Source organism: Chiloscyllium plagiosum, chromosome 31 (assembly GCF_004010195.1).
Source record: "Chiloscyllium plagiosum isolate BGI_BamShark_2017 chromosome 31, ASM401019v2, whole genome shotgun sequence".
Classification (NCBI taxonomy): Eukaryota; Metazoa; Chordata; class Chondrichthyes; order Orectolobiformes; family Hemiscylliidae; genus Chiloscyllium; species Chiloscyllium plagiosum.
In genome coordinates this window covers 6,152,784-6,177,886 of record NC_057740.1, presented here as the reverse complement: position 1 = coordinate 6,177,886, position 25,103 = coordinate 6,152,784, and the positions used below count along the sequence as shown (strand labels likewise).

The 25,103-nt window shown below is 41.9% G+C and overlaps 1 protein-coding gene across 1 annotated transcript; it reads left to right on the top strand.

The window, feature by feature from the left end:
* The first annotated feature begins 4,030 nt into the window (after positions 1-4,030).
* Positions 4,031-24,524, top strand: LOC122565185 (procathepsin L-like). The gene is made up of 8 exons (XM_043720895.1): positions 4,031-4,129; positions 6,735-6,876; positions 8,455-8,577; positions 13,973-14,125; positions 16,795-17,010; positions 17,130-17,295; positions 20,304-20,409; positions 23,847-24,524. The coding sequence occupies exons 2-8, from the start codon at positions 6,736-6,738 to the stop codon at positions 23,965-23,967; spliced, it is 1,026 nt and encodes a 341-aa protein (XP_043576830.1). The 5' UTR covers positions 4,031-4,129; position 6,735; the 3' UTR covers positions 23,968-24,524.
* Positions 24,525-25,103: the final 579 nt, after the last annotated feature.

The window sequence follows — 25,103 nt, the reverse complement described above, 5'->3', positions numbered from 1 at the left end:
GACACCATTTTATACAGCATGTGAACAAAATGCTGATTGGTTAGGTCATCATTGCCACAAGAGCAGTTATCTGTCAATCTTAATTCTCAGTCCAGGCAGAGAGATTCTATTGGGTCAGAGTGTTACCTCAGGGATATTGCAGTGATTGCCTGTCACCGTGAAAAAGGTGCAATGCACCCACAAATTCCTTTTGTTTTCCCCTCCAACTTCTATGTGAGACATAGACAAGATTTTATGCAAAATAAGATAGAACCGATTGGTAGCAGGATTACTGATCAACATCATGGTATACACCATGTTCGGGTTGAGGTGCACAAAATTCTTTGGATTTAATCCATTTGTGCCACAATATTGCCTCTTCAGACAACTATATAACGACAATACTCACTTAGAAGTGGTTTGTCAGCATAATTAAAGATACCACTAAACATGTGATAAATCTCTCTGAATATGTTCACCAGTGAGGCTCAGTGCAAGCTCAAAGAACAGCATGACATTTTCTATTTGGGGCTCCTGCAGCCTTCAGGACTCATGATTGAGTTCGATAATTTTAGAAGCTGACCCCTTCCTTACGTGTCTTTGATCATACCATGGGTTGCTTTTAGCCAATTTCACCCACTCAGTCTCCATTATCATCTCTCCAGACTTTCTTCTTCCCTGGCTTACTTTCAACCATCTTTTTGCCGACTTCCCTTCCTCTCCTCCCTCCTTCTCTTTCACCTTCTCTCTCTCTCCTGCTCTGCCTCTCTCTCTCTTTCTCTCCCTTGACCTATCTGCTCACTATCCCTCCCCACCACATCGTCCATCATCGACATAAAGATCATTTTCCCTAGATACCATCAGTTCTGAAGAAGAGTCACTGGATTTGAGATGTTAATTCTGTTTTCTCTTAGAAATATTGCCAGACCTGCTGAGTTCCTCCAATGATTTAAACAATTACTCTTGTTTCCAATCTGCATTACTGCTGGCCCTCTTATTCCAGATGTTATAATTTTGCTCACAAGTCTGTTGTGCAGCACAAACACCTTTTGAAAGTTCATGTGTAGCTCATCAACAACCTGCCCTTCATCAACCTGCTGTTATTCTCTTCAAATTCCAGTGAGTTAGTTAAATACATCTTTCCATTAAGAAATCCATGCTGGTTTAGTTAACCCACATTTGTTCCTGTGACTGTTCATTCTGGCCCAAACTATTGTATTAGAATATCCAGAATCTCAACATGACCTACAAATCTTCTCAAAGCTCACTAATTTGGATAGGTACATAGATGGGAAGGCTTTCGAGGCTATGGACCAAATGTGAGCAATTGGAACTAGCTGAGTGGGCACCATGGTCAGCATGGATCAGGTTGGGCCGAAGGGCCTGTTTCCATGCATATTTCTCGATTATTCTATTGCTCTATAATATTCAAGCTACTGACATTAAACTGCTCTGTAACTGCTAGGCTTATTCTTACATCATTTTGTTTTAAACAAAGGCATAATGTTTGCAATTCTCTGTCCTTTGACGACATACTTGAGTCCAAGGAAGACAGAAACATTTTGGACAATATCTCTGCAATTTCCACTGTCACCTCCTTCAATATCCTTGCTTGTATTTCATCTGATTTTGGTGCCCTATCAGTGTTAATGCAGACAGTCTATCCAATATCTCTTCCTTATGGTTTTGAATTTCCTTCTGTCACCATAATCTGGGTAGTATCATCTTCCTTGGAACAGATGGAGATTTATAAAGTCATGAGGGACATAGGTAAGATGAATGGCAAGGGTCTTTGCCCTTGGAGGGGGGATTTCCAATCAAGGGTCATATCTTTCAGGTCAGAGGAGAAAAACTTTAAAAAGACATGAAGGGCAACCTTTTTTACATAGAGTGTTCCTTGTGTGGAATGAACTTCCAGAGAAAGTGATGTATGTGAGTAGAGTTACAACTTTTGGATTCATACGTGAAGAAGAAATGTTTGGAAGGATATGGGCCAAGCACAGGCAGGTGGGACTAGGTTAGTTTTGAATTAAGGTCGGCCTGGACTGGTTGTACCGAAAGGTACGTTCCTGTGCTGTCTGACTCTATGGCTCTATAGATGCAATGTATTAATATAATATCTTAGCTATGCCTTGTGCTTTCCCATGTAAATTCCATTTTTAGTCCCTGATTATCCCCACTCCTTATCCCTCACTCCTTTTAATGTGCCAGTAAAGCCTTTGGGATTCCCTCTTATGTGAACAGCCATTCTCTTTTCACAATGATTATATCCTTTAGGGAAGGAAATCTGCCATCCTTATCTGGTCTGAGCCATACGTGGCTTTAGACTCAGATAAAGTGGTTGCACCTGGGCAGTAAGGGAAGGGCAATAAATCCTAGTCTATGCAGCATGCCCATGCTCTGTAAATGAAGAAAAGAAATCCACATTTGTCTTTTACTAGGTTGAACTCATGTCCTTTGCTGGTTTATAATTCAGTTTGAGATACTTTTATCAATGTACCTTTCCCATTCAAATATGTTAAGCCTCAGACTTTTCCAAAGTTTCCATAGACTTCATTAGGTTAGAGATGAGCTGAATGGATCTTCTCACTAACCAGATCAAATCCCATTTTTTGTAGATCTGGTCTGATCAGGGATCTGTACAGTTCAAATCTCCTCAAACATTTTTTTATGCTTTAACAGGATGAGGGCATTTGAGAGTCAACCACTTTTTGTTGTGGGTCTGGAGTCACATGTTGGCCAGACCAGGTAAGGATGGCAGTTTCCTTTCCAAAAAGACATTAGTGAACCATATGGGTTTCTCCAACAATTCACAATGGACTCAGAGTAGTATTTCAGAGTCTTAATTCCAGATGTTTCTTGACTTCAAGCTCCACCATTTGCTGTGGTGGGATTCAAACCCATGTCCCCAGGACATTTCCTGGGTCTCTGGATGAACAGTCCAGTGATTGTGCCACTAAGCCATTGGCTCTCCTTGAGTTCACTATTTTATTTGTAAAGTGCAACATTGTATTGACTAAATTGATCGCATTGGTTAGCTATGTTGACTGTTGAGTCTGGAACAGCTCAGTCTATTTTCTTCAGTCATTTCAATGACATTTATGAATATCTACCTCTCTTGTCATCTATCAAGATCTTTCAAGAATTATTAGATTACTTACAGGCCCTTCGGCCCAAAAAGTCCACACTGACCCGCCGAAGCGCAATCCACCACACCCATTCCCCTACATTTTCCCCTTAGCCGAACACTACGGACAATTTAGCATGGCCAATTCACCTCACCTGAATATTTTTGGACTGTGGGAGGAAACCAGAGCACCCAGAGGAAACCCACACAGACATGGGGAGAATGTGCCAACTCCACACAGTCAGTCGCCTGAGGCGGGAATTGAACCCAGGTCTCTGGCGCTGTGAGGCAGCAGTGCTAACCACTGTGCCACTGTGGACTGGAGTGCATTGTGAATACAACAATGACTAAATGCAATCTTAAAGATATCTTCTTTGTCTGCACTTAAATGCAGGGAAATGAAGGAAACTGACTCCAAAATCTTTATCTGGATCAATTGTGTCTTTTAATTGAATTCGTATCCAAGCATCCAACACTATCCATTTCAACTTTCTATCTTCCAAAAATCATATCATTAATTAGCATAAGTGTAAATTAACCCCAGGATTTTGTTTTATTTCTCTGACCTGCCCCTTGCAAATCTTTCATTATCCCTATCCACCCTGTTCTAATTAAATGGCACCAATTTTTTCAAAGCTTCTCTCATTTTTGTATGTAGCATTATTGTTTCATTGTGCTTAAAAAGTGGAGCTGTGAATTTAAGTTCTGTGTTGTGAGAAAGCCCAATGTATTGTCATTGTACGATGCAACATTTTGCCTCAAATATAAGAATGATTAATCCCATTATCTATAGCCAAGATATTGCATTCCTGTGAGAAAGCAATGTGGCTTTAATGTTAGTGCTGACAAAAAAAGTCATTTACATAAACATAGTCCTTCTTGAACCTGTCAATCACTGACTATTTGCATCATGTTCAAAGGGGGACGATCCAAAACATTAAGATATGGTATAAAATCACAGATCAGCTCACTCTGAGTACACTTCTTGAGGAAGACCAGACTAGAAGAAGACAAACTGTTGAGGTAAGGTGACAATAGGGAGACTATATTAACCATTTTAAGGCAAATATCATGCAAACTGATAGTAGAAGCAATTGAGAAGAAGTTACTGGTAATTTAACAGAGAATGTGATGCACACAATATAACGAGTGCATCACTGAAAACCATTCACTGATTTTTGGGGATGATGAACTACCCTGTGAATTGTGATCCACCATAACTTGCTCGATGTTTTGTGCCACTCTGCTGATGGCTCTGTATAAACAGCAGCTCATTGTGACCTCCCTCTCAAGTTTCACAAAATTACTGCACGTTTTGCTGTAAGTTAAAGCTAGCACTTAACAGAGCCAGGGCTTTTTTTTTAAATGAGGTGCAAATTCTTGAAATGCCATTCAATATGTAGCCCAAAATGAGAACAACTGAAACTGTTGGGTCTCCTTCTTTTCAGAAATTGTTCCTTAGAGATTTTTAAAACTTACAAGCTGCAAATGTTTTCTGTCCTTTATTACTTTCATTCTTGCTCAGTCGTTTTTGCTTTCTCTACTTTTCTGGACCTGATTTGACTCTTACTCACTTTATTTCCTCCTCCATTGTCCCTCTGTTTGTTGATCTCTAAGTGAATTCATCAGGAAAGTTAAGTTTGACCTAGACATTCCTATTTCCAATTATTTGCAGCACAAATAGTTTTTGAGTTGAACAATAACTGGGAAAAGTTAAGGGAAATAACCTATCCACTTACACCCATCATGTCCTGTAAGAGAAAGAATGAAAATCAGAAACAAAAACGGAAATTACTGGAAAGGCTCAGCAAGTCTGTCTAGTTTTGTTGAGGGAGGTCATGTCCGAACAACTTGATTGAAGTTTTCGACGGGATGACCAGATATGTAGGTGAGGGCAAAGCATTTAATGTAGTCAACTTGTACTTCAGAAAGGCTTTTGATAAGTTCACTTATGGGAGACTGATAGCAAAGGTAAGAGCCCATGGGATCCAAGCAAATTTGGAGGGTGATATACTCGAGGTGTTTTTGTGACTAGAAACCTGTGTCCAGTGGGTTCCTCAAGGATCAGTGCTGGGGCCCTTGATGTTCATGGTATATACAAATGATTTAGATTTGATATGTAGGAAGGTTCATCAGTAAGTTTGCGAATAATTAAGAAAAATTTGAAGGTGGTAGATAAAAGCGTGGCCTTAGGTTACAAGAGGGTTTAGATTGGCTGGTTAGATGGACTGATCAGTTGCAAATGGAATTCAGTTCCGATATGTGAGAGACACTTGTGCAGGACAAATAAGGCAAGGGAATACACGATAACCAGTAGGAGCCTGGGAACTGCCAAGGATCAGAGGGAACTTGGTGTGCACGTTCATCAGTCCCTTATGGTAGCAGGACAGGTGGATAAACTGGTTAAACAAGCATCTAGGATACTTACCTATATTAGACAAGGCATAGAGTTTAAGAGCAGGGAGGTTATGTTCTAACATAAAACATTAGCTATACCACAGCGAGAGTATTGTGTGTATTTCTGGAATCCACATTACAGGAGGATGTGATTGCACTGAAGAGGGTGGAGAGGTTTACTGGGATGTTGCCTGGGCTGGAGAGTATCAATTATTGAAGAGAGATTGGATGGGCTGGGGTTGTGTTCTCTTGAGCAGAGGAGACTGAGGGTGTACGTGATTGAGGTATATAAACATCCAAGGAACATTGACAGGATAGACAGAAAAGAACTTCTCCCTTTGGTGGAGAGATCAATGATTGGGGCATGACATAGATTGAAGATAAGGGGCAGCAGGTTTAGAGGGAATGTGAGGAAAATATTTTCCCTCAGAGGTTAGTGGATGCAGAACTCCCTCATAACATTTAAGGAGTATTTAGACGTACACTCGTGATGCCAAAGCTGACATGGCTATGAGCCAAGTGCTGGGATAATGGTCAGATGGTTGTTTTTGACTGGCATAGACTCGATGGGCAAAGGGTGTTTTTGTGTAGACTTCTCACCAAAGATTCTTCAAAACTGTAACAACAGTCAAGGTATCTTCAACCTCTCATCACAAACAATCCTTCAATCCCAGTGATTAAGAAAGTAAATATCCATTGAACTTCCTGTATGGAAAGTATATTCTTCCTTTGCACGAGACTCAAGCTGTACACAGTACTCCAGGTACAGTCTCACAAAGACTCTCTACAATTACAGCAAGACCACTCTACACCTGTACTCTAATGCCCTTGCAATGAGGGCCAACATGCTATTTATCTTTCCCACTCTTTCAGCATTTAAGAGTCTATCAAAGTGGATATTCAGCCCACCTGAATTCTCACTAAACTCTTTACATTGAACTGATGCCATTAAATACTGCAGACCTGTCTGTGGTCTATTTTCTCCCAATATTGACTCTCTATCCTTTTCCTGCTTCCCTCTTGCCTTGACACTGTAGCTGCCATCTGCCCGTTGTCTTTTCCTTACTGTTCCAAATTGAATGGTGATTTCTACAGAGGGGGAGATTGAAAGGAGCCACAAGAAATTAGGAAGAAATGTAACATCCTAGTTTTAAAAATTTAATTGGTTCAGATGCAGATTTCACAAATTCTCCATTTACTGAGAATAAGGTTGAAGGTTTTGTTCCATCAGAATGCCCACCATGAGGTGCTCTCTGCTTGTGGACTGGGTTTTGGTCTCCATGTTGGCTGCAGCCACTGTTTCCACATTTGATTCAACATTGGATGAAGCCTGGATCAACTGGAAATCATTGCATGGGAAGCAATATAAAATGGTAAGAGCTGGGCGACTGCAGTTCCACTGGGCAATTCAAAGCAGAACTTGTTTCTCAAGTTTTAGACTGTTTTAGAAAGGCCGCTTTTTTGTGGTAAAACTGATTCGTGCTCCCCAGGAAATGGCTATATTTGCTTCATCTTTTATATCAAAAACTTCTCTCCAGTAATTCTTAATTCTGTATAAAAAAAACACTGAGAATTATTTGTCTCTTTCTTAAGTTATTTTTTTTTCCCTTTATTACTGTCACACATCACTTCTAATTGCTCTTTCTCATTCACCTCCTCTCTATCTTTCTTCCCCTTGTGTTCATTTGTTCTTTCTTAGTCAAAATTATTTGTTCACTCCTCTTTATCTTACCTCCCTAAGGCTTTCCTTCCTCCTCCTTTCTAGTATTTGAAAGTGCTGGCGTGATGATAATAATTCATTTATTTTATCTTTTGCCCAAATTGATTCAATTGTTTCCACTGTGCTGAATGCATGCCTTCCCCTGCTCCTGGGATTCTTAATTCAGAAACACTGACTTTCTAAAATATTAATTGAAAATTGATAAAGAGGCAGATGATTTGATGGTGAATGTGTGCAAATCCCAAAAACCCATTACAGTGTGGGGTAGTTGATTTCCAATCTAGATAACACAGCTTTTAACCTGAGTGGATCCTCTGTACAGATGTAATATCAGTTCTGGTCATCACCCTACCAGAAGGATCTGAATGCTTTGGACAGGGTTCACAAAAGATTTACCAGGATGTTGCCTGGTATCGTGGGTTTTAGCTGTGAAGAAAGGTTAAATAGACTGGGTTTGTTTTCACTGAAATGCAGGAGGTTGAAGGGCAACCTGACAGAAGTTACAAGGTTGTGAATGGCATGGATAGAGTGAAAGTTTGAGGCTTTATCCCAGAATTGGGGGGGGGGGTCGGGGAGAGGTGGGGGCTGTCAATTACTAGGGGACACAGGTTCAAGGTGCGAGGGGGGAGTTTAAAAGTGATGCACGAGGCAAGTATTTTGCACAAAGAGTGTGAGTGCAACGTGTTGCCAGTGGAGGTGGTGGAAGCGTACACAATAGCAGCTTTCCAGAAACCTGGACGAATACATGAATAGGAAGGGAATAGAGGGATACGGATCCTGTAAGTGAAGACAGTTTTAGTATGGAAGGGCAAAGTGTGTCGGTGCAGGCTTGGAGGGCCGAAGGGCCTGTTCCTCTGGTACATTGGTCTTCGTTCTTTGTTCTTGTTCTTTGTTCTGAAAGTTAGAGCATTTTTCATCAATAATAAACAATTATTGTCAACAATTGGTGTAAAAATGATGTTCCTTGGATTTCCATAACCTACGTATGGAGAACTCGATGTAACTTCAATGTTGATCGGCATAATTTTAATTTTGAGGTAATTAATTAATCGCCTGTGTTCCAGCATCTGCATCTACCTGAATCTAGATTGTTTGTGTCTGAACAATCTTTACTGCCTGTGAGCTGGAGCCCATCAGTTCATGGTCAGTGTTCAGATGTAGCACCGTCTTTGTACTCACAGTGACAATAACAGCTGGGTCTTCAGTTGACTTGATGTAACCTTTTTTTCAGGCTGAGGAGGCCTACAGAAGAGCATTGTGGGAGGACAATGTGAGATACATTGAACGGCACAACATGGAGTATGCAATGGGAAAGCACACATTCACTGTGGGATTGAACCAATTTGGAGATCTGGTGAGTATAAATGTGTCTGGGATCTGTCGTGACTGGTCACTGAACAAACACTTCACCTTGATATATGGTTTAATTAGTTAGTATCACTGAAAGCCACTAGCTGTCATCTCCACCCTTTTCTCCTGCACTCACTCTTTCCCTTCTCATGAGCATTTGCTCTGAGTGTTATGCTGTCACAGATACATCAGAGTCATAGGGTCAGACAGCACAGAAACAGACCCTTCGGTCCAACCAGTCTATGCTGAACATAATCCCAAACAAGTCCCACCTGCCTACTGTTGGCTCCTATCCCTCCAAACCTTTCCTATCCATGTCCTTATCCAAATATCTTTAAAATGTTGTAATTGTGCCCACATCCACCACTTCCTCAGGAAGTTCATTCCACACGCGAACCACCCTCTGTGTAAAATATTTGCCCCCATGTCTTTTTTAATTTCTCTCCTTTCACCTTAAAATATAGCTCTAATCTTGAAATCCTGTATCCTAATATTTTTTTTGCCTTCTTTGCTGGCTCATTGGAAGGAAGAGCTCACAATCTCAGAAGACGTGGTGTATCAGTGGCTAGCACTGCTGCTTCACACCGCCATAGACCCACATTCGATTCCAGCCTTGGGCGACTGTGTAGAATTTGCACATTCTCCCTGTGCCTGTGTGGGTTTCCTTCCACAATCTAACAATGTGCAGGTTAGGTAAATTGCCCATAGTGTTAGATGCATTAGTCAGGGGTAAATGTGGGGAGTGGGTCTGGGTGGGTTACTGTTTGGAGGGTCGGTGTAGACTTGTTGGGCCAAATGGCCTTTCTCCATACTGTAGGGAATCTAATCTAATTTAGATGTAGCCATCTTCTGGTCCTGGTAAAGTTAAGATATATCGAACTCTGACCAAGTGAGAGCAGTTGTCAGAGTAGGACCAGGGTTTAATTTACTGGTATTTCCTGAACAGGAAAAACATTCTTTGTATGAAATGAAATGATCATTTATTTTACACCAACAGAACATTTGTAGAGCCACATGGATATTGAATACAGTTAAAAATCACACAACACCAGGTTATAGTCCAACAGGTTTATTTAGAAATACAAGCTTTCGGAGTGCTGCTCCTTCATCAGGTAACTAGTGAGACAGGATCATAAGACGCAGAATTTATAGTAAAAGATCAAAGTGTAATACAACTGATGCGATGTATTGAACAAACCTAGCTTGCTATGAAGTCTTTAATCACTTTGAATGGTTTGCAGGTTTCGATTCACTAATATGTAAATCCCAGGACCTCTTTCAAGTCACATTCCCAAAATAACTGAAGCTGACATCTCAGCTCAGACAATGCATTAAAGGTGTGAGGTTAGAGTCTGTCTGTATTCTAACCTTGAGTCAGACTGGTTCTATTTCCAAAGTAGGAATTTATAAAATGCCTACAGATTGTGCGCTTTTTGAACAAAATAGAATGTATCTGCAAATACAAATCTGCAAATGCAAATACACCCCCGAGACTTATCTGAGTGTGTGTGTGTAAGGGAGAGAGGGAAAGAGTGTGAGTGTGTGTGTGCCCGCGCTTGATAGTGTGTGTGCAAGTTTGATGGAGTATATGCCTGTGAGAGGGTGTGCACATGAGTGTGAGTGTGGGTGTGTGTGTCTGAGAGAGATTGTGTGTATGAGAGAGACTCTGCATCAGTGTGTGAGTGTGTAGGAGTGTATGTATATGTGTGTGCTTGTGTCTGAGAGTATCTCATGTAGTGGGTCACCTGTAGTGTGACATGAACCCAAGGTCCTGCTTGAGGCTATCCTCATGGTACCGAACTTGGCTATCAGCCTCTGCTCGACCACTCTGCGATGTTGCACATTGCGAAGTCCACCTTGGAGAATGGTGACCTGAAGAGCCAAGATCGAATGTCCCTGACCGCTGAAGTGTTCCCCGACTGGGAGGGAACATCCCTGTCTGGTGATTATTGCACGGTGTCCATTCATCTGTTGTCGTAGCCTCTGCTTGGTCTTGCCAATGTACCATGCCTCAGGGCATCCTTTCCTGCAGCGTATGAGATAGACAACATTGGTCGAGTCGATTGAGTACCTGCTGGGTACATGGGGGGGTGGTGTCCCCATGTGTAATGATAGTATCTGTGGTGACACTCTGACATGTCTTGCGGGTGTTGCCTTGAAAGGGTTGTACGGTTTTGTGGTCGATGTTGTCCTGACGGGTGGGCAGTTTGCTGTGAACAATGGTCTGTTTAAGGTAGGAGGTTACTTACAGGCGGGAGGTGGAGGTATAGGTAAGATCTTGGTGAGGTGCTCATCCTCATTGATAATGGGTTCATGTCACACTACAGGTGACCCCACTACACTATACATTCTCTCACAAACACTCACACATACACACACACTCTTACACACGATCATACTCACATACTCACGCAGCCCCTCTCTCATACACACGCTTTCTCTCAGACACACACTCAACCCCCTGCCCAGACTCATATTCACACTCACACCCTCTCACAAGCATGTACTCCATTACACTTAGGCACACACTCCATCAAGCGCATGCGCACACACACACACATTCTATCTCTCTCTCTCTCTCTCTCTCTCTCTCTCCCCCCTCACTCTCTCTCTCACGCACACAAGTCTATGGGTGAATTTGTCAGTCCATGTGACATTTTATAAATTCCTACTTTGGAAATATAACCGGTCTGACTCGAGATTGGAATACATACAGACTCTAACCTCATGCCTTTAATGCATTGTCTGAGTTGTAATGTCACCTTTTTTTATAAAACTTATCTTTTTTTATAAAAACGGGTTTTTTATGAAATGTTATCTCACAATTGTGACTTGAAAGAAGTTCTGGGATTTACATATTAACGAATAGAAACCAGCAACCCATTCGAAGTGATTAAAGATTTACCAGCAAGCTAGGTTTGTTCAATTCATCGCATCAGTTATAAGTCACTGTGATTGTTTACTATAAATTCTATGTCCTATGATCCTGCCCCACTAGCTACCTGACAAAGGAACAGCGCTCCAAATGGTTGTACTTCCAAATAAACCTGTTGGAATACAACCTGATAGTGTGTGTTTTTTTTAACATTGTCCACCTCAGTCCACCTCTGGCACCTCCACATCATATTTAATACAGGAAACGTAGGATCTGTAGTTGTCTTTAGAAGGTAACATACAGAAACCAGAAAAATCATACAATCCAGCCGTTTACAATGTAATGTTCCTCAGTCCCCTCTTCTCGCCTGAGCAATTACTCCCTTTCCTTTCTCCAAACAACCCTAAGAACATAAGATTTAAATCCCAGAATCCCTACAGTTGGGAAACAGGCTCTTTGGTCCCACAATTCTACACCGACCCTCTGAAGAGTAACCCACCCAGACCCATTCCCCTCCCCTATTATCCTATATTTACCCCTGACCAATGCACCTAACCTACACATCCCCAAAAACTATGGGCAGTTTAGCTTGGCCATTTCACCTAACATGTACATCTTTTGATTGTGGGAGGAAACCTGAGAACCCAGAAAAAACCCACTCAGACACTGGGAGAATGTGCAAACTCCACACAGACAGTTGCCCAAGGCTGGAATTGAACCCTGGTCCATGGAGCTGTGAGACAGCAGTGCTAACCACGGAGCCACTGTGCCAAGTTGCTACAATACAAAACATCAGCTCCTTATTTCTCAAATTGCTAGAGAACAATTAGGCCATTTGGCCCATTGGGTCTACTCCATCATTGAATCAATCATTATTCCTCTGCCTCTGCCGTACCTGCTCCCAGGAGGAGCAATTCCACTCCAGGACATTCCAGATGTCCTCCTGTTTCAAGGACCACTATCTCCGCTTCCACATGATCAACAATGCCCTCAATTGCAACTCCTTCACTTCCTGCACCTTTACTCTTGAACCACATCTCTCCAACCACAACAAGAATAAACCCCCCCTGACCTCACATTCCATCTCACACTATCTTCGGCCATTTTCACCAACTTCAGTCAGACCCCACCACCAGAAATATATTTCCATCCTCACGCCTATCTGCGTTCTGCAGAGACCATTCCCTCCATGACTCCCTTGTTAGCTCCACGCTCTCCACCACCCGAGCGCCAACTCAAGGAACATTTCAGGGAAATCTCCGGGTCACACAAACCAAACAACCCCACCACCCTGTGACTGACCACTTCAACTACCCCTCCCAGTCCCCCAAGGACATGCAAGTCCTGGACCTTCTCCACCACCAAATCAAAGTCACCCACTGACTGGAGGGAGAACACCTCATCTTCTGTCTTGGGGCTCTACAACCACACGGCATCAACATTGACTTCAGCAGTGTCCAAATCTCCCCTCCTCCCCACCTTATCCCAGATCCAACCTTCCAGATCAGCACCGCCTTCTTGAACCATCCTCCCTATCCATCTTCCTTCCCAACTATCCACCTTTCCCCCAGCCTCACCTCCATCCCCCTATTTATCTCTCAGCACCCTTCCCCCTACATTCCTGATGAAGGGCTTATATGCTTGAAACATTGACTCTCCTGGTCCTTGGACACTGTCTGATCAACTGTGTTTTTCCAGCACCACACTTTTCGACTCTGACTCTCCAGCAGCTGCAGTCCTCACTTTCTCCTGATAGTTTCTCACCCCTGTTCTCCTGCCTACTCTCTGTAACCATTGATCCCCTTACTAATCAATAATCTATCTCTGTCTTAAATACATTCAATGACTTGGATCCACAGCCTCCTGTGGGAATGACTCACTGCCTCTGGCTGCAAGAATGTCTCCTCCTCTCAGTTCGACAGGGTGGCCATTTGTATAGGTCCAGTCAGTGGACCTGGGATTCCTCCTCCCACTGTGCACCCAACCCAGGAACACAAGCAAGGACCTCATTCTCTCAGCAAGCTGTGTCAGAGAGTCATAGAGATGCACAGCACAGAAACAGACCCTATGCTAACCAGATATCCCAGCCTAATCTAGTCCCATTTGCCAGCACTACGCTCCTATCCCTCTAAAACTCTTCCTGTTCATATACCCATCCAGATGCCTTTTAAATGTTACAATTGTACCAGCCTCCACCACTTCCTCTGGCAGCTCATTCCAAACTTTAACTTTTTCTTACCAAAATGCACTGGCTCACACTGACCCATACAGAAATGAATGCGCCAGGTGGATGCTCAATTTGCAAGTTTGTTAATGGTTAATTATATCATATTGCTCTCTTCATGAATATAAGCCAATTCATCCAGTTTGATGTGATCAGCAAATTTGGAATTTGTACTTTCAATTTTAGATTTCAAATCATTCATATAAATCTTGTGGGACATCTTCCCATCTGAAACCTACCATTATTCCATGCTTTCTGATACTTCTAATCTATTAATAATATTTTGTCTTGATTTTCTAGACCACGGAGGAGTTCAATCAGCGTTTCAATGGATTTAAAGAAAAGGAGATTGATCACACAGTGTGTGAACCCTTTGCAGCAACGAATCATGTTAAATTGCCTCAGAGAGTTGATTGGAGCACAAAGGGTTTTGTTACCGGAGTGAAGAACCAGGTGAGATTAAAAATCACACAACACCAGGTTACAGTCTAACAGGTTTAATGGGGAGCTCTAGCTTTCAGAGCGCCGTTCCTTCATCAGGTGGTTGTGGAGACACCCCAGTCCAACACAGGCATCTCCAAATCAGGTGAGATTAGACAGACTTCATACAAACCTTACTCAAGGCCCATGTAGAAAATCCCCAATCTATATTATTAGCTCAACATGGAAAACAATGGCATGGAAATGTGTAAAGAAACCAATAAAAGAGTAGAAACTTCAATGTGGTAAATTGAGTAATGCATTTCTAAACTTTTTTTACATGGAGGGAGACAAATTCCAATGTTCTTTCTCTCTCAGATGTATTGTAGACATATATTTGGGTTTGGAAAAGGAGGAGAAGGTTAGGATAAGAGTTAAGGGATAACTCGCTATGTCCCAGGGATCAGAAATCCCCTCCTTCTCCCACTCATGTGGACATTCTCTCCCTCTCCTGCTCACAATCACTCTCTTCTAGTCCCACTGTGAACCCTCACTCACCTTCCCTTATTTCCTCATTCCCTCATACATGCTCTCCCAAGGCTTAACAGACAATCAATTTTTCAATGTGTAATTTCAGTTACATCACACTGCAAATTTTTGCTATAAATTCTGTGTGTTATGATTGAGTCCACCACTATCACCTGATGAAGGAGCGGCGTTCCGAAAGCTAGTGTGCTTCCAATTAAACCTGTTGAACTATAACCTGGTGTTGTGTGATTTTTAACTTTGTACAGTGTCACAAGGGTGTGTGTAGAAATGGAATGTGGTGCCATCTGGTGGCCAGGAAGAAGATCTGCAATTGTTGCAGTCAGATCTGTGGGCCCCTGGCTGGTATGCACAAACCAATACATCAAATGTCTGAGCAGAATTCGAAGCAAGAAGAATAATGGAGGTATACTCAGCTGTCAGTTGATAGACACCCTCGAAAAAGTTTGACACGATTAATGAAGGACAAGTCGAATTCTGTTTGGGTCTGATCCTCTTGTTGGAGCACTGTTATTAGATTTTCTTTGCTTATTGACTCCTCCCTCTCCACAGCTCAAAACTAAATGTTGAAGCGGAAGCTAAATACCATGGATGCCGAAAATCTTCAATGAAAATTGTTTAAAAATCAAAACCATTCCACACATCACGCAACAGCTATAGGGCAGTTAACACTTTAGATCAATAACATTTCCCAGAAACTAAAATGTTCTGCCTCCTAAATGCTCCATGCTAATTCCTTCTCTCTTCATAGGTACTGCCAGACTTGCTGAGTGTTTCCACCAGGTTCTGTTTATTTCAAAACCAACAACTGTCTATTTCAAATAGTTAGAGAGCATGGGAAAACACTACAATTAAGAATAACTTAAAATCAAGTCTATGTGCTTTAATTAATGTGATTTGTGGTTGACTGCAGAAAGTCTGTCACCAGTGAAGGTTCCTGTCTGTCAGGTAATCTTGCCGAGTCCCACCTCCCAGTGGTTGGAGACGTAATAATATGTTTGGGTACATATTGTAGGATTCACATGAATGTAGGATTTCTTCTGGAAGCCACGTTTGAGAAAGGTTGACTCAGAAATTGGCTTAGCTGAGCACGGGGTCTGGTTTGCTGTAGAGAGACACCTGCATTTACTAATGTTAATAGAAGACTAGATTTTTCTGACTGCCACGTTAACAGGTGAGTAGGTTTTTACAGACTGTTACTGAACGAGCTTTCCCCAGACTAAAACACGCCATCCAAAGTTGGTTAAATTGTTCAGGAGCCAGGGGTTTGTTCTCTTGACTGTGCTACTGGGTGAATCACTTTAGTTCACAAGATAGTTTCTATACTAACACTTCTGACACTTATCCATTGGTATGAGACAAATGACCCCAATCGTGCTCCTTGCAGCACATTAAGCTCGAATAACACTCTGTTCCAAAATTGCCATCTCATCTGTTGGTCTTTTTTATGTCTGTGGGCTGCAAGGTCACAGTGCAAAGTGTGTCACATGGGAGAGTTACATAACCTCTGTTCTGGTTACAGCTGATTGAAACTTTCCTTCCTTTTACTGTGCTGAGGATTTCCCTCTTATTTCCAGTCTCTAACTAAAGTGGAACAATTGTAAAACAAAGGACCCTTTGCACAAACTTGACACTTGAGCAATCTTTGGCAGAAGGGGATCAGTTAGCGCAGTTGGCTGGATAGCTGGTTTGCAATGCCGAATAATATTAACAGCTTGGGTTCACTTCAGCATTAGCTAGGTCTCCCCTTGCCCGAGGCCTGGTCACACTCAGATTAAACCATCTCTCTCTAACAAGGGAGCAGCCCCATGGTCTGATAAGACTAGGACAACTTTACTTTTACCTTGGCACAGTCCCATCCTTGAAATGTACATGATAAAAAGGTTTTGATGTGAGAGTGGCCTAATGAAAAGGCTCTTTGTCGTAGCAGGCTGTATCACAGGTTTATTTTGGTATCGTTTACAGCTTGTAGTTTGACAAAGAAAAACCCTGAAGCACTTTGTTAGATAAGATCAATTAAATGTGTGGTTTACAAGTGCCCCTAATGTGAGACTTAAGAGGCCCACATGGTTCAGAGCTTCCAACAGGTTAAATACTTTATATGTTTCTATGTAGAAGATAAAACAAATGTTTGTCTACTCTCTGTCATTGTTCAGGGACTGTGTCTCTCATGCTGGGCTTTCAGTGCAACTGGATCACTTGAAGGACAGCTTTTTAAGAGAACAGGAAAGCTGATTCCTCTGAGTGAGCAGAACTTGGTTGACTGTGATCGGAAAAGCCATGGATGTAATCGTGGATTTGTACATAGTGCTTTGGAGTATGTAAAACAAAATGGGATTAACTCTGAATTTTCCTATTCCTACACAGCCGAGGTAATCTTGAAATTAATTCATGTGTTTTTAGGAAGTAATTGAAATTGTTTCTCATTATTTAATTAGCTCTCTCTTTTTAATTTAAATATTGAGGTGTGAATGTTTTTTTTATAATTTAGCAAGGTGAATGCCACTTTAACAGAAGTGATATTGTCACCCGTTGTGCGTGTGTGAAATGCATTCAACAAAATTCTGAGCATCAACTCGCTGCAGCAGTGGCTCAGGTTGGACCCATTTCTGTTGCTGTCGATGCAAATCACACATCTTTCCAACATTATAAAAGCGGTAAGAAACAAAATTCATTCACGCTTGGAATACTGTTCAAAACTAAAGATTTTTTATATTCAATGTGCTATCCATTTAGAAGATATTTGGCCTCATCGTTGTAAATGCAGGACAAAAGTTTATTGGAAATACAGTTCATTATTAAAACTCAGAATGCCCTTGTCATTCAAAACACAAATCTCCCTTTTGTTCCCCCCAATTGGTGAAATATTCAGTGGGACTTCCCATGGTTCAATGCTAAGAGCGCTGATGCTTTCAGTCTGCATTCGTGATGTGGCCTCAATTTGTAAATAATTTGAAGTGGAGTGAACAGTCCAAAGATGGCTTGTTGTGGGTAAATCATTACAAGTTGCCTTTAATTCAGTTACTTATTAAGAAATCACACAGACAATCAAGTACTGAAACAACAATTTAATGTTAATTCGATGTAGCAACCAAGATAAGGTCCCTCAAGTAAGCAAGCTCAGCCTCATAACCTGACTTGGTGACTACCTGATTAATGGTGAAATCTGGCCAGGATCCCAAGCAAAAGTGTCTGTCTCTGGAAGTGTCCAGGGATTGATCCTTGTACAGTGTTGTTCTTCAAAGGTCACTAAGGTGGAGTTCTGGAGTTTGATTCTTTCACACATTTTCGTCCTTCTGTCTCTGTGGACTCATATTAACGATTTTTCTTTAAATGTCCTTTCATCCCGATTACTACAAATCTGCAGCTTGCCTTATTATCAGAAGTAGCTTCTTTGTTCCTTGTTACATTTGGTATTAACTGTCTGTTCAAAGACACAGCTTTCCTGTAGTTAACTCCTTCAATTCTTCTGCATGACAATCAGTTGCCCTTGTGACATAAAGCATCCAGTTTCTCAAGCAGGCACCAAAGCAGTTTTATTGAAATAATCTTGACTCCCTCCTTTCCAAGACATGATGAACTTGTTTATAAGTTTGTCCTCGTCCTTTATCAGTTTATTTCAGTTGGATTTCTTCCTGATTCTTTACAGACATAAGTTTATCTTTTGTTGATTCATTCCATCCTTGCACAGTTATTAAAGTTCTGAAGTCAATAAGACTTAAAGAGGACATGGGTTAAAATGAAAGAGAGAAACGGGCAGATGAAACGAAACACACAAAATGCATTTTCTTTGGAAGAATGAGGAGGGACCACCGATAAAAAATAATGCCATTTTACAGAGGATAAAGTAACAGAGCCTTAGCGTGTTTTGTCTGTTAATTTTGAAGATGGCAGACAGATTTTAAAAAAAGGATGATAAGCACATCATAATTCTGAGCTTTATGAATAAAGGTATAAATATGATGAGATAAAAGGAGACTTTGTCTGTGATGCATGTCAGATTAATTCTTCAAGCAAGGGCCAGTTGAGAGAGAAAATGAAGAAGGAAATAAAATTGCCAAAGACAGAATGAGAATAGAATTGCAGTTAATATCATAGAGTCATAGAAATGTACAGCACGGAAACAGACCCTTCAATCCAACCCGTCCATGCTGACCAGATATCCTAACCTAATCTAGTCCCATTTGCCAGCATTTGGCCCATATCCCACTAAACCCTTCTTAGTCATAGACCCATGCAGATGCCTTTTAAATGCTGCAGTTGTACCAGCCTCCACCACTTCCTCTGGCAGACTGCACACACCACCTTCTGCATGAAACGTTACCCATTAGATCCCCTTTATATCTTTCCCCTCTCACCCTAAGCCTATGCCCTCAAGTCTTGGACTCCCCCCACCCACTCCCCCCAGGTAAAAGACTTTGTCTATTTACCCAATCCATGCCCCTCATGATTTTATAAATCTCTATAAGGTCACCTGACAGATTCCGACGCTCCAGGGAAAACATCCTTCCAATAGGAGGGAGACCAGAATTTCACGCAATATTCCAATGGTGGCCTAACCAATGACCTGTACAGCTGCAACATGACCTCCCAACTCCTGTACTCAATACTCTGACCAGTAAAGGAAAGTATACCAAATGCCTTCTTCACTATCCTATCTACCTGTGACTCTCCTTTCAAGGAGCTATCTGCCACACATCAGCTCATTATCCCATCTGATCAAGATTCCATTGTACTATGAGGTAAGCTTCTTCAGTGTCTACTGCACCTCCAATTTTGGTGTTGTCGTCTGCAAACTTACTAACTATATCTCCTATATTCACATCCAAATCATTTATATAAATGACAAAAAGTAGTGGACCCAGTATCGATCCTTGTGGCACTCCATTGGTCACAGCCTTCCAGTCTGTAAGGCAACCCTCTACCACCACTCTCTGTTTTCTACATTTGAGCCAGTTCTGTATCCAAATGGCTAGTTCTCCATGTTTTCCATGAGATCTCACCTTGGTAACCCATCTCCCATAGAGAACCTTATCGATGGACTTGCTGAAGTCCATGTAGATCACATCCACCATTCTGCTATCATCAATCCTCTTTCTTACTTCTTCAAAAAAGTTTGTGAGACATGATTTCCCACACACAAAGCCGTGCTGACTATCCCTCGTCAGTCCTTGTGTTTCCAAATTCACGTGAATCCTGTCCCTCAGGATTCTCTCCAACAACTTGCCCACTGCGGATACCAGTCTGTAGAACCCTGGCTTTTCCTAACCATCTTTCTTAAATAATGGGACCATGTTAGCCAACCTCCAGGCTTTCAGCACCTCACCTTTGTCTATTGATGATACAAATATTTCAGCAAGGAGCCCAGCAATAAGTAAACCTAAGAATATTTAGTGAACATATAAAGCAAGTGGTAAGAGATATTAGTTATAAATTTACCAATCTTAGACACTGCCCTTTCCTGACTAATTACTGACAGATCCCAAAAACCAGACAATTTAATTCAGCTCCAGTTAGGAGATCAGAATGTTCTATTTGATTGTTATTTTATCAGTTACTCTGTGACTTCCATGTCCTTGGATGTAAAGGTTCAAAGCCTGGGAATTTTCTGAAACGTGTTTAAAATTAATTTCTTGCACAGATAATATATTTGTACTCTATGCAGGTATTTATTATGAGCCAAACTGCAGCAGCACAAAACTTACTCATGCAATGCTAGTGGTTGGATATCAATACGATCATCAGGGGAATTATTGGATTGTTAAAAACAGGTAAACCCACAAAAATATTCAGAAACACATAAATGTGTATTAATTCTCACTGAGTTTAACTTACCTACAATTACATTTTTCTTTTTAAATATTGTATCTCATTGAGTCATAGAAAGGTTTATAGAATCATGCAGCATAGGAGCAGGCCCTTTGGTCCTCCATGTCTACACTGACCAACACACACCAAACTACACTAATCCCATTTACCTGCTCTTGGTCCATAGCCGACTATGCCCTGGCATTTTGAGTGCGTATCCAGGTGTTCCTTAAATATTGTAAGACGACCTGCCTTCACCTCCCTCTCAGGCAGCACATTCCATTCTTCTACCACATGTCGGATGATTTTTCTTTTTACAGATATCCCCTAAACTACTTATTCCTTAAACATTTTGCTATCTGGTGTTAGAAATGTCTGCCATGAGGAAAAGATTCTCACAATCTGCTCTGTTTGTGTATATCTCAATCAGATCTCCCCTCAGCCTCCTTCGCTCCAAGGAAAACAAACCCAGTCTCTTCTCATAAGTAGGGCTTTCTATCCCAAGCACCATCCTGGTGAATCTCCTCTGCACCTTTTCCAATGCAATCACATCCTTCTGATGGTGTGGTGAGCAGAACTGCACTCAGTGTTCCACTTGTAGCCTAATAAATGGTTTATAGGGAGGAACCATATCTGTACTGGTTTTGGAGTTTAATATTTTCAGTGTGGGTTAGCACCAGGACTGCACAGTGTGTGTTCTTACCTTGCTTCCTCATTTTTCTGTTCAACTCCATAATTTGTGACTTCCCCTCTTGCCCTAAACCATCCATCGAACTTCCAGCAATTATCCAAGCCAACCCGAGCCGTAACAGCCAGTGGTTCACTCAGAGAGAGAAAGTTTCATATTTCAAGTGCAACATGACTTAGTTGCTCTTTTTAATTGTTGCCAGAGGGAGAAAATGAGTGGACTGGATGGTAAGGTTGCATAAATCAAAAGATAAAAGCTGGTAAAGGAGGGATTGAGATACAAAATCAGTCTAATGATAGGTGTGAATTGAAGGAAATAGGTTAGTCCTGTTGAGAACAAAGACAATGACACACAAACAAGACATGGGAGTGAGGGTTGGGGAAGGAAGTGGTGCAGTGGAGGTCGAACCAAAATGGGGGTCAGTGTTCATACCTTGAAGTTGAATTCAATGTTGAGTCCTGAAGGCTGTAAAGTGCTTAAGTGGAAAATGAGGTGTCGTTCCTCACTGCAGCAAGCCTGAGATGAAAATATTAGCATAGGAGCAGCATGGTGTATTCAAATGGCAAGGAACGAGAAAATCAAGATCATCGCAGCCTGCATTTAGTTTGGCCGATGTTGAGCAAACCACATTGTGAGCAGCGTACACAGTCGGTTAGATTGAAAGAAGTACAAATGAATTGCTGTTTCATTTGGAAGGTGTGTTTGGGGCCTTGGACAGGGAGTAGGTAAAAAGACAAGTTTTATACCTTCAGTGATGGCATGGGAGTGTGCCAGGGCAGGGAAGAGTGTGGATACATGGGAAAGAAGGACTAGGAGCGATGGAGAGGCGGGATTGGTCCCAGTGGAATGCTGATAGTGAAGGGGAGGGGAAGATGTGTTTGGTGGTGGTATCCTAAATTGCCCGTAGTGTAAGGTAAGGGGTAAATGTAGGGGCATGGGTGGGTTGCGCTTTGGCGGGTCGGTGTGGACTTGTTGGGCCGAAGGGCCTGTTTCCACGCTGTAATGTAATCTAATGTAATCTTAAAAAAAATCTAATCTAGTGGGATGGAAAGGGAGAACAAGGAGAACTCTGTCATTGTTCTGGGAAGGAGGGGAAGAGGTGAGCATAGAAGTGCAGGAGATGAGTCAGACATGCCTTAGGACTCGGTCAGCCCCAGTGGAGAAAATCCTTTGTTGACCTGTTGGAGCCACCATCTCACTCAGACCCTCACCATCTGCACCTCAAGTATCACTGCCTTTCATCTCCCATACTACCCACCTCTCTCTCTCTCTCTCTCCAGGAGAAAACTATCCACAATAGGGCAGAATGACTCAAGGAGTGCGGTAGATTTCCTGACATTAAGCTCCGCCCTAAAGTCCCCCATAGGCTCTCTGGCTGTTCCAGTGTCCCATGCACCAAGATTGGCATTAACAAACTGATCATGGCATTAACCGTGGGCGGCACCGTGGACGGCACGGTGGCACAGTGGTTAGCACTGCTGCCTCGCAGCGCAAGAGACCCGGGTTCAATTCCCGACTCAGGCGAATGACTGTGTGGAGTTTGCACGTTCTCCCCGTGTCTGCGTGGGTTTCCTCCGGGGGCTCCGGTTTCCTCCCACAGTCCAAAGATGTGCAGGTCAGGTGAATTGGCCATGCTAAATTGCCCGTAGTGTTAGGTAAAGGGGTAAATGTAGCGGTATGGGTGGGTTACGCTTCGGCGGGTCGGTGTGGACTTGTTGGGCCGAAGGGCCTGTTTCCACACTGTAAGTAATCTAATCTAATCTAATGTAAGTAATCTAATCTAACCTCTGATTCCCAAGATTACTACTGCACTTGGATCTCAAAGGCCCATGCAGCTGGAATGAATATTCAAGGGACTGCTTGTCTTCCCTACCTCATTATAAAGAGAAGATCCTTCTGTGACCATCCCAAGCAGCTGACCATGTCCAAGCCCCTGAACTGGTATCAGAGGTTACCCTGAGGTTTCATGCGGAGACCCCCCTCACTGACTGAAAGCTGTCACCTTCCAGACTGAGACTGCTGACAATCTGCTGGCTGTGTGTGTGTGTGTGTGTGTGTGTGTGTGTGTGTGTGTGTGTGTGTGTGTGTGTGTGTGTGTATGTGCTAAATCAGACAGCAGTACTGTAAGCCTTATATCTCCGCATCCAGGGAGGCTCAGAGTCAGTGAGCACTAAAAGAGTCCTTTTAAGATTCCACCTGATGGTTTTTTGCCATTCATTGAAATATTGTACCAAATCTCGATGGATTTCAATGGGACGTCCTGTCCAGTTGCTTTAATGACTGAAGAGAGACCATGTGGCTCACTTGATCTCCTTTTGATATTCCAGTTGGGGGAAGGTGAGGTCTATCCAAATACTCAATGCTGCTCTGCGAAAGTAGGTTTGGGAAATCTGATTCAGTATCAAACTTGTATCAAACTTGGTTCTCTCTTCACATCCTGATATCAGTTGCCACCATTTACAATAGCAACCAGGGTGTCTAATCATCTACCTGCTCATACCCTGAGCTGCTTCTTCTGAACATTGTGTCACAATGAGAACAACAAGGCCCAGGCAGACACTCGAGTGAAGCACTGAGTGAGAGTGCTACTCAATGTCCAACGTTGCTCTTTGGTAAAACAATAATCTGATGTTGAAACGTTCAGTTAGTTAAATGTTCTGTTTAAAGGTGTGTTTGAGTGGAAATCTAACATAGTGCTCTCTTACATTTTAGTTATGGAACAGATTGGGGCATGAATGGCTATATCAAAATGGCCAAGGACAGGGGCAATCACTGTGGAATCGCCAAATATGCACTTTACCCTGAGATGGAAATCTCAAAGTGCCAACGCTAACATTGGATAAAACCAACCAAAAAGAATCAATTGCTTGCCTGGTGCTGCTGAGTGTCTGTCTACTCTTTATTAGTATCTGTCTTGCTGCATCTCTGCATTGATAATGCTGCTTTAATCACTTCTGGATGTTCCAAAAGGCTTTGATTAATGAAGGATAGTCACAGTTGCCGTGTGAGAAAATACACCATCTAATTTGCATAAAAAACATAATCATGATATTAACAGCCCAATAATCTGTTTTACGAGAGTTTATTCAGAAAACATGATGGTGAGGAAAACCTGCAAATCCTTCTCTGTCATGGGACTTTGTATGTTTGTCTGAAAAAGTTTCCATTTAACAGCTAACCTGGAAGTGAACATGTCTAATCCTGCACTACTCTTGTAATAGCTTCAATTGTATGATCAAATCTCGAAATCAAATTTGACCTTCTGACTTTCTGCTTTAGAAATAAGAACATTATCTCCTTGACAATATTGATAAGACACTGACCTGTACAGAGGAACCTCGATTATCCGAAGGACACGGGTGGGGAGTAATTTGTTCGGTTAATCAAATTCCAGATAACCAAATATCAGGTTATATAGTTCAGCCAAGCATCGGGACTTTGCAACAGTGCTGGATAATCCAATATTTGGATAATCGAATGCCGGATAACCGAGGTTCCTCTGTAAATGTTTTATTGGGAAAGAGGGTGAAAATCTGTTTTCAATAAATGAATGCATGTGCTTGAATAGTAAGATAAACAACAAGGTCATTGCCCGTTGTGCACAGTAACAGGGAATGACTACATTGTCTAACATTCAGGTAATGGCCTGAAGATGTTATTTGTGCAAAGCATTGGATATAAAGTGTGACAGCAATCAATTTGTGGGTCTTGGTTTTCTCTTAAACATTGGATTGTTACAAAATGCAACAAATAGTTTTTCAGCAAATCAGCCTACGTTGCTTATTCTCCATAAGAGGCATAGTTCTAATTTCATCCAAATAGTTCCATATTCCTATATCCCATTTCATTCAACCCACCAGCTAACCACTTCTGGAATGTTGATCTGCTAAACCCAGAATTTGTTGCACTCACCAAATTCACAACCTTCGCCTTAAGCATTTGCCTGTTCTAATGTAGTTGTGCAATCAT

Excerpts from the sequence above, each read along its gene's own strand:
- LOC122565185 (XM_043720895.1), top strand. The coding sequence starts at position 6,736 with ATGCCCACCATGAGGTGCTCTCTGCTTGTGGACTGGGTTTTGGTCTCC. Across the intron at positions 8,578-13,972 it reads TGAACCAATTTGGAGATCTG|ACCACGGAGGAGTTCAATCA; the intron begins GTGAGTATAAAT and ends TTGATTTTCTAG. Across the intron at positions 20,410-23,846 it reads TATTGGATTGTTAAAAACAG|TTATGGAACAGATTGGGGCA; the intron begins GTAAACCCACAA and ends CTTACATTTTAG.